The sequence below is a fragment of the Mixophyes fleayi genome, chromosome 2 (genome assembly GCF_038048845.1).
Source record: "Mixophyes fleayi isolate aMixFle1 chromosome 2, aMixFle1.hap1, whole genome shotgun sequence".
NCBI lineage: Eukaryota > Metazoa > Chordata > Amphibia > Anura > Limnodynastidae > Mixophyes > Mixophyes fleayi.
Window position 1 is genome coordinate 374,828,607 of NC_134403.1, and position 20,881 is coordinate 374,849,487.

The window sequence follows — 20,881 nt, forward strand, 5'->3', positions numbered from 1 at the left end:
CTAATAACACGTTATATATGTATATACATGTAAGCATTTCAGGAACCAATCAGGACTCAAGATATATAGAAAAGGTTATGACAGCGGAAACATTTTCTCCTATGAACATACAGACTCCTGGGGCCGACAGCATATCTAACACAATCGTTCTGTACATGCCCAGAAGCCGGGTGGACGCTATGAGCCTATGCAGATTTGCATTATTCTACAACTTATGCCAGTCTGTGCCATTGTTACATGGGCAGAATACAGGGCATGGTCAAGCAATTGAGATCGGCAGAAAGACACATATACGCCTGAGAAAGCCGTATTATATAGCGCATGACGCCGTATTATATAGCTCATGACGCCGTATTATATAGCGCATGACGCTTATGTTGGTCTCTGACACTTACAACGCTGATGCAAACTGCTGGCGATTCCTTCGTCACACGGACATATCCACGCGAGGGGTCTCGTGGCCGTTCCGGAGGCACCTCGCGCTGATATTGTGAGAACTGAATTTCCTCCTTAGACTGGAGGGAAAAAAAAAAATCTGGTTTGCAGACAATTGTCAACCTCGCTAACAGGTCCCCACGTTGTCCAGCAACAAACGGACAAGATCGGCCACCAAGCTGGAGACTTGTCGGGACCAGAACTTCTGTGGCTGCTTTTAGAAATGACGTTTACACTTGTTGCTCACAGACCGCAGTAATCACACAGCTACTTTAATTGGTACAATTTAAACTGAGTCAGCAGAGATTGTAGCATAATAAAGGTGACCACAGTGGGACACCTCCCTGGCTTTGAATGCCCAGATAATTGATTAGGCGACGGTCTCCCCCAGAATTACTTTGTATTAAACGCTACATCTGACCGGATTGGAGCCGCGACCAATCAAATCAGGTGTCACATATACACACATCGTGTCTGGAGCACAGAATGCCGTATATACCCTGCAACACGTCACTGCAAGCGGAGAGGGGGGTAAACACCAGACGATCGATTCTCAGGGGTGCACCTATAAAAAAAGGGGCAACCCTCTAAAAATAAGTTGTGACTGCCCCTGTATTAGGAAAGTTCTTCCAGTCTATGACAAACAGACCATGAGACACAGGCGAGGTTTTATGTGGGGAGGATACAGACACTTTATCATATTAATATGTCAGTCTCCCAGACTCTCCCAGTACAGCTAACAGGGACATCTCTCACAGTAATAGAAACATAGAATATGACGGCAGATAAGAACCGCTTGGCCCATCTAATCTGCCCATTGTTTAACCTATGGTGACCTCAAACCCCATTTGGTACTTTAATCGTTGTAAGGATATCCTTATGTCTATCCCAAGCATGTTTATACTGCTCTACTGTATTATCCTCTATCACCCCTGATGGGAGAATATTCCACTTATCCACTACCCTTTCTGTGTAGTAGTTTCCTCACATTTCCTCTGAACCTACTTCCCCCAGTGTCAGTACATGTCCTCGTGTTCTAATACTTCTCTTCCCTCCAGTGTCAGTACATGTCCTCATGTCCTAATACTTCTCTTCCCCCCAGTGTCAGTACATGTCCTCGTGTTCTAATACTTCTCTTCCCCCCAGTGTCAGTGCATGTCCTCGTGTTCTAATACTTCTCTTCCCCCCAGTGTCAGTACATGTCCTCGTGTTCTAATACTTCTCTTCCCCCCCAGTGTCAGTACATGTCCTCGTGTTCTAATACTTCTCTTCCCCCAGTGTCAGTACATGTCCTCGTGTTCTAATACTTCTCTTCCCCCCAGTGTCAGTACATGTCCTCGTGTTCTAATACTTCTCTTCCCTCCAGTGTCAGTACATGTCCTCGTGTTCTAATACTTCTCTTCCCCCCAGTGTCAGTACATGTCCTCGTGTTCTAATACTTCTATTCCCCCCAGTGTCAGTACATGTCCTCGTGTTCTAATACTTCTCTTCCCTCCAGTGTCAGTACATGTCCTCATGTCCTAATACTTCTCTTCCCCTCAGTGTCAGTACATGTCCTCGTGTTCTAATACTTCTCTTCCCCCCAGTGTCAGTGCATGTCCTCGTGTTCTAATACTTCTCTTCCCCCCAGTGTCAGTACATGTCCTCGTGTTCTAATACTTCTCTTCCCCCCCAGTGTCAGTACATGTCCTCGTGTTCTAATACTCCTCTTCCCCCAGTGTCAGTACATGTCCTCGTGTTCTAATACTTCTCTTCCCCCCAGTGTCAGTACATGTCCTCGTGTTCTAATACTTCTCTTCCCTCCAGTGTCAGTACATGTCCTCGTGTTCTAATACTTCTCTTCCCCCCAGTGTCAGTACATGTCCTCGTGTTCTAATACTTCTATTCCCCCCAGTGTCAGTACATGTCCTCGTGTTCTAATACTTCTCTTCCCTCCAGTATCAGTGCATGTCCTCGTGTTCTAATACTTCTCTTCCCCCCAGTGTCAGTACATGTCCTCGTGTTCTAATACTTCTCTTCCCCCCAGTGTCAGTACATGTCCTCGTGTTCTAATACTTCTCTTCCCCCCCAGTGTCAGTACATGTCCTCGTGTTCTAATACTTCTCTTCCCTCCAGTGTCAGTACATGTCCTCGTGTTCTAATACTTCTCTTCCCCCCAGTGTCAGTACATGTCCTCGTGTTCTAATACTTCTCTTCCCCCCAGTGTCAGTACATGTCCTCGTGTTCTAATACTTCTCTTCCCCCCAGTGTCAGTACATGTCCTCGTGTTCTAATCTTTCTCTTCCCCCCCAGTGTCAGTACATGTCCTCGTGTTCTAATACTTCTCTTCCCCCCAGTGTCAGTACATGTCCTCGTGTTCTAATACTTCTCTTCCCCCCAGTGTCAGTACATGTCCTCGTGTTCTAATACTTCTCTTCCCCCCAGTGTCAGTACATGTCCTCGTGTTCTAATACTTCTCTTCCCCCCAGTGTCAGTACATGTCCTCGTGTTCTAATACTTCTCTTCCCCCCCAGTGTCAGTACATGTCCTCGTGTTCTAATACTTCTCTTCCCCCAGTGTCAGTACATGTCCTCGTGTTCTAATACTTCTCTTCCCCCCAGTGTCAGTACATGTCCTCGTGTTCTAATACTTCTCTTCCCTCCAGTGTCAGTACATGTCCTCGTGTTCTAATACTTCTCTTCCCCCCAGTGTCAGTACATGTCCTCGTGTTCTAATACTTCTCTTCCCCCCAGTGTCAGTACATGTCAACGTGTTCTAATACTTCTATTCCCCCCAGTGTCAGTACATGTCCTCGTGTTCTAATACTTCTCTTCCCCCCAGTGTCAGTACATGTCCTCGTGTTCTAATACTTCTCTTCCCCCCAGTGTCAGTACATGTCCTCGTGTTCTAATACTTCTCTTCCCTCCAGTATCAGTGCATGTCCTCGTGTTCTAATACTTCTCTTCCCCCCAGTGTCAGTACATGTCCTCGTGTTCTAATACTTCTCTTCCCCCCAGTGTCAGTACATGTCCTCGTGTTCTAATACTTCTCTTCCCCCCCAGTGTCAGTACATGTCCTCGTGTTCTAATACTTCTCTTCCCTCCAGTGTCAGTACATGTCCTCATGTTCTAATACTTCTCTTCCCCCCAGTGTCAGTACATGTCCTCGTGTTCTAATACTTCTCTTCCCCCCAGTGTCAGTACATGTCCTCGTGTTCTAATACTTCTCTTCCCCCCAGTGTCAGTACATGTCCTCGTGTTCTAATCTTTCTCTTCCCCCCCAGTGTCAGTACATGTCCTCGTGTTCTAATACTTCTCTTCCCCCCAGTGTCAGTACATGTCCTCGTGTTCTAATACTTCTCTTCCCCCCAGTGTCAGTACATGTCCTCGTGTTCTAATCTTTCTCTTCCCCCCCAGTGTCAGTACATGTCCTCGTGTTCTAATACTTCTCTTCCCCCCAGTGTCAGTACACGTCCTCGTGTTCTAATACTTTTCTTCCCCCCCAGTGTCAGTACACGTCCTCGTGTTCTAATACTTCTCTTCCCCCCAGTGTCAGTACATGTCCTCGTGTTCTAATACTTCTCTTCCCCCCAGTGTCAGTACACGTCCTTGTGTTCTAATACTTCTCTTCCCCCCAGTGTCAGTACATGTCCTCGTGTTCTAATACTTCTCTTCCCCCCAGTGTCAGTACATGTCCTCGTGTTCTAATACTTCTCTTCCCCCCAGTGTCAGTGCATGTCCTCGTGTTCTAATACTTCTCTTCCCCCCCAGTGTCAGTACATGTCCTCGTGTTCTAATACTTCTCTTCCCCCCAGTGTCAGTACATGTCCTCGTGTTCTAATACTTCTCTTCCCCCCAGTGTCAGTACATGTCCTCATGTCCTAATACTTCTCTTCCCCCCCAGTGTCAGTACATGTCCTCGTGTTCTAATACTTCTCTTCCCCCCAGTGTCAGTACATGTCCTCGTGTTCTAATCTTTCTCTTCCCCCCCAGTGTCAGTACATGTCCTCGTGTTCTAATACTTCTCTTCCCCCCAGTGTCAGTACATGTCCTCGTGTTCCAATCTTTCTCTTCCCCCCCAGTGTCAGTACATGTCCTCGTGTTCTAATACTTCTCTTCCCCCCAGTGTCAGTACACGTCCTCGTGTTCTAATACTTCTCTTCCCCCCCAGTGTCAGTACACGTCCTCGTGTTCTAATACTTCTCTTCCCTCCAGTGTCAGTACATGTCCTCGTGTTCTAATACTTCTCTTCCCCCCAGTGTCAGTACATGTCCTCGTGTTCTAATACTTCTCTTCCCCCCAGTGTCAGTACATGTCCTCGTGTTCTAATACTTCTCTTCCCCCCAGTGTCAGTACACGTCCTCGTGTTCTAATACTTCTCTTCCCCCCAGTGTCAGTACATGTCCTCGTGTTCTAATACTTCTCTTCCCCCCAGTGTCAGTACACGTCCTCGTGTTCTAATACTTCTCTTCCCCCCAGTGTCAGTACATGTCCTCGTGTTCTAATACTTCTCTTCCCCCCCAGTGTCAGTACATGTCCTCGTGTTCTAATACTTCTCTTCCCCCAGTGTCAGTACATGTCCTCGTGTTCTAATACTTCTCTTCCCCCCAGTGTCAGTACATGTCCTCGTGTTCTAATACTTCTCTTCCCCCCAGTGTCAGTACACGTCCTCGTGTTCTAATACTTCTCTTCCCCCCAGTGTCAGTACATGTCCTCGTGTTCTAATACTTCTCTTCCCCCCCAGTGTCAGTACATGTCCTCGTGTTCTAATACTTCTCTTCCCCCAGTGTCAGTACATGTCCTCGTGTTCTAATACTTCTCTTCCCCCCAGTGTCAGTACATGTCCTCGTGTTCTAATACTTCTCTTCCCTCCAGTGTCAGTACATGTCCTCGTGTTCTAATACTTCTCTTCCCCCCAGTGTCAGTACATGTCCTCGTGTTCTAATACTTCTCTTCCCCCCAGTGTCAGTACATGTCCTCGTGTTCTAATACTTCTATTCCCCCCAGTGTCAGTACACGTCCTCGTGTTCTAATACTTCTCTTCCCCCCAGTGTCAGTACATGTCCTCGTGTTCTAATACTTCTCTTCCCCCCCAGTGTCAGTACATGTCCTCGTGTTCTAATACGTGCTCCCCTCTGGATATTCTCACCCATCCTCCCTGCCACCCTCACTCCTCTGGACCATATTTTTCCCCTGTGCCTGCTACCCAGGACTCTCCCTCGACCCCTGGACTCAAAATTCACCCCTCCCTGCACCCTCTGGAACTTTCCCATGGACTCACCTGTGTTCCTGCTCTCCACCCTGAGGGCACCAGCTCCTGTGGACTCTCCTGCTCTGGACTACTAGTGATCAATCACCACCTGCACCTAGTGTGCCCCGTCCTCTCTGCCTGGTATTGTGTCATTAGTATTGCCTTTTGTTTTCTCTCGCTTCCTATTGTTTTTGCCTAGTATTTCACCATGTCCTTTTTGCTTTAGCGATACCTAATTGTAACTGTTTTTGCCTGCAACTTTTTCTCCTTATTTTATTACTGTTACTTATTTTATTACTGTTACTTTTATTTCTTTTATTCATTGTATTACCAGCGTGCTGCGCGACCGCTTGTCTATTGTTGTCCTCACCACTGCCTCTCCACCCCTCCTGCTTCTTCTACCTTTTTCTCTCCCCCTCCACCATCCACTGTCTCCAGTCTCTCACCATGCCTCCGCGCTCCTGTCCTATTCCCATCCTCTCACCTAGCCTCCCTCCCCGTCCCTACCTTAATGTTCCCCCTCGCTCCATCAACCCTGCAAATCTCCTCCACATCACTCCTCTTCCCTCCCTCCCGTTCTCCTGTGCCCTCTGGAACTCTAGATCTATCCGCAACAAACTGCCGGCCATCCACGACCTCTTCATCTCCAACTCTTTCAACCTCCTTGCCATCACCGAAACCTGGCTCTCCTCAGCTGACACTGCTTCCCCCGCCGCTCTCTCCCATGGTGGCCTTTCATTCACCCACTCCACCAGACCGGATGACCGTCCAGGTGGGGGAGTGGGTATCCTCCTTTCCCCTAACTGCACCTTTCGGGTTATTCCCTCTGAACCTTCCCTCTCTTTCTCCTCCTTTGAAGTCCATTCCATCCGCCTCTTCTGCCCCATTCACCTCCGTGTCTCAGTCATATACCGCCCCCCTGGCCCCACTTCCCTCTTTCTCGACAACTTTGCTGCTTGGCTTCCCCACTACCTCTCTTCTGACCTCCCCTCCATCATACTTGGAGACTTTAACATCCCTATTGATCTCCCCTCTGACCCTGCCTCCATTAAACTTCTCGCCCTTTCTTCCTCCCTTGGCCTCACGCAGTGGACCTCTTCCCCCACCCACTGCCTTGGTCACTCCCTTGACCTTGTTTTCTCTCATCTGTGTGATCTCTCTGACTTCTCCAACTCTCCCTTCCCACTCTCTGACCACCATCTACTCTCCTTCAATCTGTCCTCTTCCCCTGCTTACCCCCTCCCTAAAACTACCCTCACTAGGCGTAATCTTGCTGCTGTTGACCCTACTTCCTTTTCCTCCTCTCTTGAAACTCTGCTATCCCCTCTTCCCTCCCTGGTCTGCCCTGATAACGCCACCTCTCTCTACAACCACTCTCTCACCACTGCCTTGGACGCTATTGCCCCTGCCACCTCTGTCCGCCGCCGCTGCTTAATTCCCCAACCCTGGCACTCTAATTCCACCCGCTTCCTCCAGAAGTGCACTCGTGCTGCTGAACGCCTTTGGAGGAAATCTCGCTCCCTGGCTGACTTCCTCCACTTCAAGTTTATCCTCTCCTCCTACTGCTCCGCCCTCTCCCTCTCTAAACAATCTTTCTTTAAATCCCTCATTTCTTCTCAGTCCTCTAATCCCCGCCGCCTCTTTGCCACATTCACCTCTCTCCTCACCCCTCCCCCTCCTCCTATCCCACTCTCCCTCTCTGCTACAGATTTTGCCTCATTTTTCTCCTCCAAAATTGAGTCTATCCGACTCGATATATCCTCATCCCCTTCCTCTCCGGCCCCTCTCTTTGCTCCTCCCTCTCCCCTTATCCCACCCTGGGACTCCTTCCGCCCTACTACGGGCGATGAAGTCCACTCCCTCATTCTTTCTTCTCCCCCTTCTACCTGTCACCTGGATCCCATCCCCTCTCACCTTCTTCGCTCCTTCTCCCCCACTGTCTGCGCTTACTTAGCTCACCTCTTCAACCTGTCTCTCTCCACTGGTACTGTCCCCTCTTCCTTCAAACATGCCCTCATCTCTCCCATTCTAAAAAAACCTAATCTCGATCCCACCACACTCGCCAACTACCGCCCCATTTCTCTTCTCCCCTATGCCTCTAAACTTCTCGAGCGTATTGTTTGCAATCGGCTCACCTGTCACCTCTCTGACAATTCCCTCCTTGACCCTCTTCAATCTGGCTTCCGCCCCCTCCACTCTACTGAAACTGCCCTGACCAATGTAACAAATGATCTCCTCTCTGCTAAATCCAGGGGTCACTTCTCCCTGCTCATCCTCCTGGACCTATCCGCAGCCTTTGACACCGTGGACCACCCCCTCCTCTTGCAGACACTTCACTCTCTCGGTCTCTCTGGCTCTGTCCTTACATGGTTCACCTCCTATCTCGCCAACCGCTCTTTCTCTGTAACTATGTCCGGTTCATCCTCCCCCCCCTCTGCCCTCCCTGTTGGAGTCCCTCAGGGCTCTGTTCTTGGCCCTCTACTCTTCTCACTCTATACTTCCTCTCTTGGTGCTCTCATCACCTCATTCGGCCTTCAGTATCACCTATACGCCGATGATATTCAACTTTACATCTCTTCTCCTGATCTTTCCTCTCCCCTCCTCTCCCGTGTATCTGACTGCCTCTCTGCCATCTCCTCTTGGATGTCCTCTCGCTTTCTCAAAATTAACATTGAAAAAACTGAACTTATTGTTTTCCCTCCGTCCAAGTCCTTATCCCATCTGGATCTCTCCATCACTATTAACAACTCCACCATTTCCTCCGTCCCCCAACTACGCTGCCTGGGCGTTACCCTCGACTCCTCCCTCTCTTTTACCCCCCACATTCAATCTCTTGCGCAATCCTGTCGCTTTCAACTTCGTAACATTGCCCGCATCCGGCCCTTCCTATCTAATGAAGCAACCAAAACTATTATCCACGCGCTCATCATTTCCCGGCTGGACTATTGCAATCTTCTCCTCACCGGCCTCCCCCGCTCTCGCCTTGCCCCCCTTCGTTCTATACTTAATGCGGCGGCGAGGCTTATCTTCCTTTCTCGCCGCTCCTCTTCTGCCTCCCCTCTCTGCCTTGCCCTTCACTGGCTCCCCTTCCCCTATCGAATTCTTTTCAAACTTCTTACCCTCACCTACAAGGCCCTCTCCCAGTCTACTGCACCTTACATCTCCAATCTCCTCTCCATCCACACACCCGCCCGTTCCCTGCGCTCGGCCAATGACCGTCGCCTCTCCTCCACTCTAATAACCTCATCCCACTCCAGAATTCAAGACTTCTCCCGAGCTGCCCCCTTGCACTGGAATGACCTCCCTCGCTCCATCCGTCTATCCCCTAACTTGTGCTCCTTCAAACGGGCACTCAAAACTCATCTCTTCCTCAAGGCTTACCAGCCCTCCACTTAACCCTCTTTCCATGCTCGCTCTCATCTCCTAGATCCTCCTTTGAAAAGGGTGCGCTTGCTCCCCTCCTCTGACTCCCTCTGTGCCTACTGTCTGTTGCCCTCCCTTTAGGATGTAAGCTCAAATGAGCAGGGCCCTTCTCCCTCCTGTCTCTCTACCTTCTCTTCTGCTCCAACCTCAATATTCTTGATTTTCCTGGAGCATCTGAAGTCTCGGTATTACTCGTTTATTGTTCTGTACTGTTATTCCCTGTACTGTCCATTGTTTGTACTGTGTTCGGCGCTGCGGAAACCTTGTGGCGCCTTATAAATAAATAATAATAATAATAATAATAATACTTCTATTCCCCCCAGTGTCAGTACATGTCCTCGTGTTCTAATACTTCTCTTCCCCCCAGTGTCAGTACATGTCCTCGTGTTCTAATACTTCTCTTCCCTCCAGTATCAGTGCATGTCCTCGTGTTCTAATACTTCTCTTCCCCCCAGTGTCAGTACATGTCCTCGTGTTCTAATACTTCTCTTCCCCCCAGTGTCAGTACATGTCCTCGTGTTCTAATACTTCTCTCCCCCCCCAGTGTCAGTACATGTCCTCGTGTTCTAATACTTCTCTTCCCTCCAGTGTCAGTACATGTCCTCATGTTCTAATACTTCTCTTCCCCCCAGTGTCAGTACATGTCCTCGTGTTCTAATACTTCTCTTCCCCCCAGTGTCAGTACATGTCCTCGTGTTCTAATACTTCTCTTCCCCCCAGTGTCAGTACATGTCCTCGTGTTCTAATCTTTCTCTTCCCCCCCAGTGTCAGTACATGTCCTCGTGTTCTAATACTTCTCTTCCCCCCAGTGTCAGTACATGTCCTCGTGTTCTAATACTTCTCTTCCCCCCAGTGTCAGTACATGTCCTCGTGTTCTAATACTTTTCTTCCCCCCCAGTGTCAGTACACGTCCTCGTGTTCTAATACTTCTCTTCCCCCCAGTGTCAGTACATGTCCTCGTGTTCTAATACTTCTCTTCCCCCCAGTGTCAGTACATGTCCTCGTGTTCTAATACTTCTCTTCCCCCCCAGTGTCAGTACATGTCCTCGTGTTCTAATACTTCTCTTCCCCCCAGTGTCAGTACACGTCCTCGTGTTCTAATACTTCTCTTCCCCCCAGTGTCAGTACATGTCCTCGTGTTCTAATACTTCTCTTCCCCCCAGTGTCAGTACATGTCCTCGTGTTCTAATACTTCTCTTCCCCCCAGTGTCAGTACATGTCCTCGTGTTCTAATATTTCTCTTCCCCCCAGTGTCAGTGCATGTCCTCGTGTTCTAATACTTCTCTTCCCCCCCAGTGTCAGTACATGTCCTCGTGTTCTAATACTTCTCTTCCCCCCAGTGTCAGTACATGTCCTCGTGTTCTAATACTTCTCTTCCCCCCAGTGTCAGTACATGTCCTCATGTCCTAATACTTCTCTTCCCCCCCAGTGTCAGTACATGTCCTCGTGTTCTAATACTTCTCTTCCCCCCAGTGTCAGTACATGTCCTCGTGTTCTAATACTTCTCTTCCCCCCCAGTGTCAGTGCATGTCCTCGTCTTCTAATACTTCTCTTACCCCCAGTGTCAGTACATGTCCTCGTGTTCTAATACTTCTCTTCCCCCCAGTGTCAGTACATGTCCTCGTGTTCTAAGACTTCTCTCCCCCCCCCAGTGTCAGTACATGTCCTCGTGTTCTAATACTTCTCTTACCCCCAGTGTCAGTACATGTCCTCGTGTTCTAATACTTCTCTTCCCCCCAGTGTCAGTACATGTCCTCGTGTTCTAAGACTTCTCTCCCCCCCCCCAGTGTCAGTACATGTCCTCGTGTTCTAATACTTCTCTTACCCCCAGTGTCAGTACATGTCCTCGTGTTCTAATCTTTCTCTTCCCCCCCAGTGTCAGTACATGTCCTCGTGTTCTAATACTTCTCTTCCCCCCAGTGTCAGTACATGTCCTCGTGTCCTAATACTTCTGTTCCCCCCAGTGTCAGTACATGTCCTCGTGTTCTAATACTTCTCTTCCCCCCAGTGTCAGTACATGTCCTCGTGTTCTAATACTTCTCTTCCCCCCAGTGTCAGTACATGTCCTCATGTTCTAATACTTCTCTTCCTTTGTAGAATATTTCCCTTCTGCACCTTGTTATAACCCTGGATATATTTGTAAATTTCTATCATGTCCCCCCGTTCCCTTCTCTGCTCCAAAATATACATAATATGATCTTTTAGTCTCTCCAGGTAAGTTCTGTGCTGTAGACCATGCACCATTTTAGTTGCCCTTCTTTGTACAGTCTGTAATGAATTTATATCCTTCTGGAGATACGGCCTCCAGCACTGAACACAGTATCTAGATGAGGCCGTACCAATGACCTATACAGTGGTATTATTACTTCTTTCTGCTACTGATTCCTCTCCCTATGTAACCAAGCATCTGACTTACCTTCCTCATTGCTTTGTTACATTACTTACCTGCCTATAAGTCACCTGAAATAGTGACTCCTAGATCCCTTTCCTCCTCAGTAGTTTCCATTATAGTTCCATTAATACCATAAACTTTTGATTTTGCATTTTTTTGCCATTAAACTGTAGCTGCCACTTTCTTGACCATTCCTCTAGTCTACCTAGATCATCAATCATTTGTTTTACCCCCCCTGGTGTGTCTACCCTGTTACATATCTTTGTGTCATCTGCAGTAATATATACTGTCCCTTCAATACCATTTGCAATGTCACCAATAAAGATATTAAAAGTACTGGTCCAAGTATAGATCCCTGGGATACTCCACTGGTAACCTATCCCTCCTGTGAGTGTTCTCCATTTACTATAACTCTCTGTTATCTGTCCTCCAACCAAGATCTTATCCATTCATCCATCTTAGATTCCAATCCCAAACGTTTAAGTTTAACAGTCTACGAGGTGGGACAGTTTCAAAAGCCACTATAAAATCTAGATAAGATACATCTATGGCCTCTCCTTGATCTATTACTTTAGTCACCCAGTCTAAAAAGTCAATAAGATTTATTTGACCTGATCTCCCCCCAGTAGATCCTGCTGTTTGGGATCCTGTAAGTTACTGGATTTGAGATATTCTACAACTCTTTCTTATAACAGTGTTTCCACCAATCTCCTACTACTGATGTAAGACTCACTGGTCTGTAGTTGCCTCTTCCTTGCTTCCACTTTGTGCAGTGGGACTACAGTCACTCTTCTCCAGTCCTCTGGGATTACTCCTGTATCTAGTGACTGGTTGAATAATTCTGTTAATGGTGTTACCAGCCCCCTTTAAGCTCTTTTAGTATCCTTGGATGTATCCCATCTGGCCCCATTGATTTATCCACTCTCAGTTCTGAGAGCTGTTAGGACCTTCTCCTCTGTAAATGTACTTGTATCTACCTCATGTTTATCAGTATACTTGTAACTTATCTGTGGCCCCTTCCCGGCTCTATCTGTAGTGAGCACTGAGCAAAAATAATAATTAAGATGATCTGTTATTACCTTGTCTCCTCAACAAGACCCTCACTCTCTGTCTTTAGTCTTATTATTCCTCCTTTTGTTTTTCTCCTTTCACTTATATACCTAATAAACATTTTGCCCCCTTTACCTACTGACTGGGCCATATTCTCTTCAGCTTGTGCCTTTACACATCTGATCACCTGTTTTTCTTTCACAATACTCACTACTTCTTTTACAAACCGCACTGGCTTCCTTTTCCTTGTACATTTCTAAAGCCTTTTGATACAAGTCATATTTCCCAGATATATGCCTCTTATAATGGAATTCCCCAAGAGAAGTACAGTCCTATTTGGGGATTTCAGCTTCCTGTTCATATCGCTAGTAGAAGTCCCCATATCCTCATGTTGTGTATTTGTGTATCATGCAGTGAGGAGTGCAGTGCCACAGGGAGGGAGCAGGGGTACATGCACTGAGGAGCGCAGTGTCACAGGGCCGGAGCAGGGGGACATGCAGCGAGGAGCGCAGTGTCAGAGGGTCGGAGCAGGGGGCACATGCAGTGAGGAGCGCAGTGTCACAGGGCTGGAACAGGGGGCACAGTGCGGAGCGCAGTATCACAGGGTCGGAGCAGGGGGGCAAGCAGTGAGGAGCACAGTGTCACAGGGCTGGAACAGGGGGCACAGTGCGGAGCGCAGTATCACAGGGTCGGAGCAGGGGGACATGCAGTGAGGAGCACAGTGTCACAGGGAGGGAGAAGGGGTACATGCAGTGAGGAGCGCAGTGTCACAGTGTTTTGCGAGTTCTTCTGTGATCGATCTGTCTGCTGCTACTGCTGGAGCAGTATGTGATGGGAAGAGATTAGCATGCAGCAGGTGAGGGGCAGGCTGCGGCCTCTGGAGACCTGTAACTATGTTAACTAATTCACTTCCAGGGGACGCAGTATTGTGCAACAAGTGCTCCCAGGGGCTGTGTGTATTAGAATCAGGGATGTCAAGTAAGTCACCGACCAGGCTGCACGTATAGACACTGCTCAGCATTTACAAAGCGGACAGTCACCAGGGCAACCAACCTGGCAGTCACTGATACCGGGACTACGGGGTCCGTACACCCAGCGAGGAGTCACACGGATACAGGGACTACAGAGTCCGTACACCCAGCCGGGGAGTCACACGGATACAAGGACTACAGGGTCTGTACACACAGCGGGGAGTCACACGGATACAGGGACTACAGAGTCCGTACACACAGCGGGGAGTCACACGGATACAAGGACTACAGAGTCCGTACACCCAGCGGGGAGTCACACGGATACAGGGACTACAGAGTCCGTACACCCAGCGGGGAGTCACACGGATACAGGGACTACAGAGTCCGTACACCCAGCGGGGAGTCACACGGATACAGGGACTACAGAGTCCGTACACCCAGCGGGGAGTCACACGGATACAGGGACTACGGGGTCCGTACACCCAGCGGGGAGTCACACGGATACAAGGACTACGGGGTCCGTACCCAGCCAGGGAGACACACGGATACAAGGACTACAGGGTCCGTACACCCAGCGGGGAGTCACACGGATACAGGGACTACGGGGTCCGTACACCCAGGGGGGAGTCACACGGATACAGGGACTACAGGGTCCGTACACCCAGCGGGGAGTCACACGGATACAGGGACTACGGGGTCCGTACCCAGCCGGGGAGTCACACAAATACAGGGACTACGGGGTCCGTACCCAGCCAGGGAGACACACGGATACACGGACTACGGGGTCCGTACACCCAGCGGGGAGTCACACGGATACAGGGACTACGGGGTCCGTACCCAGCCGGGGAGTCACACAAATACAGGGACTACGGGGTCCGTACCCAGCCAGGGAGACACACGGATACAGGGACTACGGGGTCCGTACAGCCAGCTGGAGATGATATTAATATATGTATATAACACATACAGACACAGGGCCAGGATGTCTGTGATGCTGGATAGTATGTTAGCACACTAACAGGATCTCAGTTCTCCTGATGTCCTCTCTGCAATGGGAAATGAAATGTACAACTCCCATCCAAGTCTCATAGTAAAGAGTATAACTCCCCTGGAGCAGGGACTCGTAGGGCCAGTGATTTATAGACATCTCATTACAGACATTTATAATGTGAGTACAGACCACAGCAGCCTGCACACGGCGCTGGATTACATAATAAAGGTGGTATACCTGTGCCGGTGCTCATCGTGCCCCTGGCCATGGATGAGAAAGCCCCCCGTGTTCTTGTCTCCTTTATCCGAGTCTATATGGGGTATCAGCACATCCTCCAGGCCCAGGTCAAAGCGTTTGTGCTTGGATGAGTCGGGGAGGAAGAAGAAGGCCCCGAAACACAGCGTAATGAAGGCACTGAGGATGAGGAGCAGGATGAACTTCTCGGAGAGCCTCAGGGTGGCTCGGTGATGGGGGATGGAGGAAGGCCCCAGGTTCAGCGCTGGGATCCTGCGCCCGGACAGGGGGAGCAGAGCCGGGGTGGTCATGCCTGGAGCGGAGGTGAAGAGCTGGTCTCAGGTGATACCAAATGTACAATGCATTGAGGGACCTTCCCCAAGTCACCGACACCAGAGTCCCAGGGGGGCGATTCCAGAGAGCAGTGTGCCCCCCAAAAGGTCTGTGTATCACCACCGCTGGGGACAGCTCTGTCCAGTGCCAAATATCACTGACGGGTATCCAGTGCCTGGTATCATTGACGGGTATCCAGTGCCAGGTATCACTGACGGGTATCCTGTGCCACCTGTGCCCTCACCCACTGCAATGTGTCCAGTGCCAATAATCACCGCAAGGTATCCAGTGCCAGGTATCACTGACGGGTATCCAGTGCCAGGTATCACTGACGGGTATCCAGTGCCAGGTATCACTGACGGGTATCCAGTGCCACCTGTGCCCTCACCCACTGCCACGTATCAGGTACCACCTGTGCCAGGTATCACAGCCGGGCACCCAGGGCCACCTATCACCGCTGGTTATACTGTGCCAGTTATAAAGTGCCCCCTCTGCCAGGGATCACACGGTGCCAGCAGTGCCAGGTATCACACAGCAGCCACCGGTCCAGCATCGGCCGCCTCGGTCACAGCTGTGGCCCCGGTGTCTCTGTGGCCCCCAGCAGATGTGACGGGAGAGCGGGGCCCCGGGGGGTGACGGGCGGGTTGTGTGCTGGCGGCGGGTGCTGGGGGTCCCCGGTGATCCAGGCCCCGGATGTCTCGCTCTCCGCAGCTCCTCCTCTACCTTAAACGTTAATCGGTGGCGTCGCCATCTTAGCCGGGTGGGCGGAGCGAGGAGGGGCTGCCATGGAGACGCCGAGCCCGCAGCAGCCAATCACATCCTCACCGCGTCACGTCCGGCTCGGGGGTCACGTGGGCTAATGCGAGACCAAATCTCATTCCGCCATCTTTGATGAGGGCTGGTTGTTGTGGTGTGTATCAGGTTGCATGCGAGGACATTATACATGGGGGAGAGGGGGGTCATTTTACATGGAGGGGTCATTATACATGGGGGGATCATTATATATTGGGGGGGTCATTATACATGGGGGGGTCATTATACATGGGGGTTTCATTATGCATGTGGGGGGTCATTATATATTGGGGGTCATTATATATTGGGGGGTCATTATAAATGGGAGGCATCATACATGGGGGGGTCATTATACATGGGGGTCATTATACATGGGGGGTCATTATATATTGGGGGGGTCATTATAAATGGGAGGCGTCATTATACATGGGGGTGTCATTATACATGGAGGGGTCATTATACATGGGGGGGTCATTATATATTGGGGGGGTCATTATAAATGGGAGGCATCATTATACATGGTGGTGTCATTATACATGGAGGGGTCATTATACATGGGGGGATCATTATATATTGGGGGGGACATTATAAATGGGAGGCGTCATTATACATGGGGGGTGTCATACACGGGGGGGTCATATATTGGGGTCATTATACATGGGGGGGTCATTATACATGGGGGGGTTCATTATATATTGGGGGGTCATTATAAATGGGAGGCGTCATTATACATGGAGGGGTCATTATACATGGGGTCATTATACATGGGGGGTCATTATACATGGGGGGGCATTAAATATTGGGGGGTCATTATACATGGGGGGTCATTATACATGGGGGTGTCATTATACATGGGGGGGTCATTATAAATAGGAGGCGTCATTATACATGGGGGTGTCATTATACATGGGGGGTCATAATATATTGGGGGGGTCATTATACATGGGGGGTCATTATACATGGGGGGGTCATTATATATTGGGGGTTCATTATAAATGGGAGGCGTCATTATACATGGGGGTGTCATTATACATGGAGGGGTCATTATACATGGGGGGTCATTATACATGGGGGGGTCATTATACATGGGAGGTGTCATACATGGGGGGGTCATTATACATTTACAGCACTACCCCAAACCCCCTGCTCCCCCCAAGTACACCATTCATTACTGTGCTGACTTGGACACGTCTTCCAACCATCCCAGCAGTTAGGTCACAAGTCTTCTAAAATCGGCACTGTTGGTTAGAGTAAGGGGCTCACATAAGGCTTAACGCAGCGCTGCAGGTTACACCCCCCTTACCTGCTCGTCCTTCCCTGGAGCCCCAGGACCCACAGGGTGAAGTAGTTTTTCCTGAGGCTCCACTGTTTCTGTGGTATAACCACGGAAAGTCTTCTCCGTTCACCACTGTAAAATGGCTTTAGCAGGGTGTCGAGTGGGAGGACTATTAGCAAGCTGCGATCTCTTTGACTTCTCAATGGTGCGGCACCCGTCCATAGCAACACCCAGCCTACACCCCAGCTTTATACGGAGCCCTGGGATAAATGACTCCAGGGTCTGATAGTGCAACTTTAAGGTCAAGCTCAGATTTCTATTATTACTGTTATTATTTTTCAGAAACAGTAAAGGAGAAGATAAAGGTGACGCTGCCCAATCAAGGTTACAGAGTGGCTACAATTTGGGGTTTTCATAGTTCCCAACATTTGAGTAGGTGCCCTTGGGAGAGAGGGCATGCCTAGCGATCATGGGACAGGTTGCATGCCTAGCGCCCTTGGGACAGGTTGCATGCCTAGCGCCCTTGGGACAGGTTGCATGCCTAGCGTCCTTGGGACAGAGGGCATGCCTAGCGCCCTTGGGACAGGGGGCATGCCTAGCGCCCTTGGGACAGGGGGCATGCCTAGCGCCCTTGGGACAGGTTGCATGCCCAGCGCCCTTGGGACAGAGGGCATGCCTAGCGCCCTTGGGACAGGGGGCATGCCTAGCGCCCTTGGGACAGGTTGCATGCCTAGCGCCCTTGGGACAGGTTGCATGCCTAGCGTCCTTGGGACAGAGGGCATGCCTAGTGCCTTTGGGACAGGGGGCATGCCTAGCGCCCTTGGGACAGGTTGCATGCCTAGCGTCCTTGGGACAGAGGGCATGCCTAGCGCCCTTGGGACAGGGGGCATGCCTAGCGCCCTTGGGACAGAGGGCATGCCTAGCGCTCTTCCGACAGAAGGCATGCCTAGCGCTCTTGGGACAGGTTGCATGCCTAGCGCCCTTGGGACAGGGGGCATGCCTAGCGCTCTTGGGAGAGGGGGCATGCCTAGCGCTCTTCCGACAGAAGGCATGCCTAGCGCTCTTGGGAGAGGGGGCATGCCTAGCGCCCTTGGGACAGGGGGCATGCCTAGCGCCCTTGGGACAGAGGGCATGCCTAGCGCTCTTGGGAGAGAGGACATGCCTAGCGCTCTTGGGACAGAGGGCATGCCTAGCGCTCGGGAGAGGGAGCATGCCTAGCGCCCTTGGGACAGAGGGCATGCCTAGCGTCCTTGGGACAGAGGGCATGCCTAGCGTCCTTGGGACAGAGGGCATGCCTAGCGCCCTAGGGACAGGGGGTATGCCTAGCGTCCTTGGGAGAGAGGGCATGCCTAGCGCCCTTGGGACAGAGGGCATGCCTAGCGCCCTTGGGACAGAGGGCATGCCTAGCGCTCTTGGGAGAGAGGGCATGCCTAGCGCCCTTGGGACAGGGGGCATGCCTAGCGCCCTTGGGACAGAGGGCATGCCTAGCGCCCTTGGGACAGAGGGCATGCCTAGCGCTCTTGGGAGAAAGGGCATGCCTAGCGCCCTTGGGACAGAGGGCATGCCTAGCGCTCTTGGGAGAGGGGGCATGCCTAGCGCTCTTGGGAGAGGGGGCATGCCTAGCGCCCTTGGGACAGAGGGCATGCCTAGCGCCCTTGGGACAGAGAGCATGCCTAGCGCTCTTGGGACAGAGGGCATGCCTAGCGCTCTTGGGAGAGGGGGCATGCCTAGCGCTCTTGGGAGAGGGGGCATGCCTAGCGCCCTTGGGACAGAGGGCATGCCTAGCGCCCTTGGGACAGAGGGCATGCCTAGAGCCCTTGGGACAGAGGGCATGCCTAGCGCTCTTGGGAGAGGGGGCATGCCTAGCGCCCTTGAAGGAGAAGGGATGTTACACAGTTTATCAGGGTTGCTGTCTCACCGTCAGTAACCGACTGTTACTGACCACTCCTACTGGTGCCACCAGACACTCGCCAACTGCGCAATAGCTGTAGGAGAATTCGGCTGCCACCACTGGGCTCCTTCACCAGCACCTGGAACCACTTACTCCTGGGTAGCTGGTATAACTGCTGCAGCGCCTCTATTCTGTGGGTTAGCTGGTACCTCCTAACCGCTTACTATGGATCATGGCTGCTGGGTAGCGGGCAGAACGTGACACAGAGACACTGGGTTCAACACAGGACAGCCGAGGAACACATTATAGTGTAAGCTCTTCTCTGTTGGTCACAGGATACTGTAGGCATTAGGTGTCAGCAGAATCTTCAAGCAGTGATGTATATTGCTCAAGGGTCCTGACAAGGACCAAAACACGCTAGTTGAAGGTACTAGTGATATTCCAGAACTACAGATGGTGTTATACAGTTAAATTACAAAATACAGCTCTTTATATACTGTTTCTGGCACGCATGTTGGCAGGAGATAACGCAGATGTAATTTATTCTCTAAATTTGGATTTAACACAATTTTAAATTTAACAAAATTCACATCAATCTGTGATTTCCCAAATTACTTGCAGTTACTTTATTCAAATAGTCCCCTATCTTTTTAACAGGACAGAATACACAGGTTATTAAGATAACGACCGTCTGCTGTGTTTTCAGACTAAAAAGATATGTTGGCCACTCTCAGATGAAAGACCTAATTAGCATGGGATTGCCGTTCTTCAGCAGTTACAGAAACAAATTTCCTATATCATGGCATATGGCCTCAGAAATCAATATATTTATAATGCAAAAATCAGTACATTTGCAATAATATATATTGGCGCATTGCACCACTAATTAAAATAAATTTATACAATAAGTTATTTCTAAGTGATCCAGCCACACTCCTCCCCTCTTGTCCATGCGGGCCACGTCCCCCTGATTCGGCTCCTGATCCCGCAGTCTCTTTGGGTTGTCGGAGGTGACTGGGGGATGTGGCTCTTCCTGCCTAGACAGTCCGTCAGCATTGCTGTGCGCCTTTCATTGCTTATGAACTATATGAAAGTCATAATTTTGAAGGGCAAGGCTCCACAGTAACTATCATTCTCCCCTGAGGTGTGTTGTAGCCACGTTAAAGGATTATGATCAGTCACCACAGTAAAATGTCATCCATACAAGTAAGGTTGAAGTTTATTCACTGGCTAAACAATGGGCAAACATGCGTTTTCAATTGTGGTATACCCCACCTCCCGGTTAACAGTTTCTTGCTCTAATAGGCCACAGGGTGCTCTTGCCCATCTGGCCCCACCTGGCTAAGTATTGCTCTCAGTCCATACTGTGACGCATTAGTTTGCACAATAAAGTCCTTGTCATAATTGGGTGCCAACAGTACTGGAACACGAACCAGGGCTTCCTTTAACAACTGAAATGCCAGCTCACAAGCGGGTGTCCAGTCAACTACTTTGGGGAGTTTCTTCTTAGTAGGATCTGTCAGGGGCTTTGCTACAGTAGGATGAAACGTCGGTAGTACCCTGAGGTCCCTAAGAAGATCAGCACTTGTCTTTGGGTTGTGGGACGGGGCCAGTCTCAGATTGTCTCTACCTTAGCTGGTTCTGGCTTAACCCTACCTCCCCCCACACGATGACCCAGGTACTGCACCTCTGACATCCCCATTTGACACTTGTCTGCTCTGATGGTCAGACCTGACCACTGAATTTTCTCCAACACTTGCCCTACATGTTTCAGATGATCCTCCCAGGGCGTACTAAAAATGGCAATGTCATTCAAGGACGCCTGAGCAAAGCCTTTACATCCTTCCAGCAGGTGATCAACCAC

At 50.2% G+C, this 20,881-nt stretch overlaps 1 protein-coding gene across 1 annotated transcript in view; it reads right to left on the minus strand.

Moving 5' to 3' along the window:
* Window positions 1–15,559, minus strand: part of MAN1A2 (mannosidase alpha class 1A member 2) — a 51,728-nt gene extending 36,169 nt beyond the window's left edge. The window contains exon 1 of the mRNA XM_075197485.1: window positions 14,729–15,559. Coding sequence (XP_075053586.1) covers window positions 14,729–15,036 — 308 coding nt within the window. The 5' untranslated portion in view covers window positions 15,037–15,559. The remainder of the gene's footprint in view (window positions 1–14,728) is intronic.
* Window positions 15,560–20,881: the final 5,322 nt, after the last annotated feature.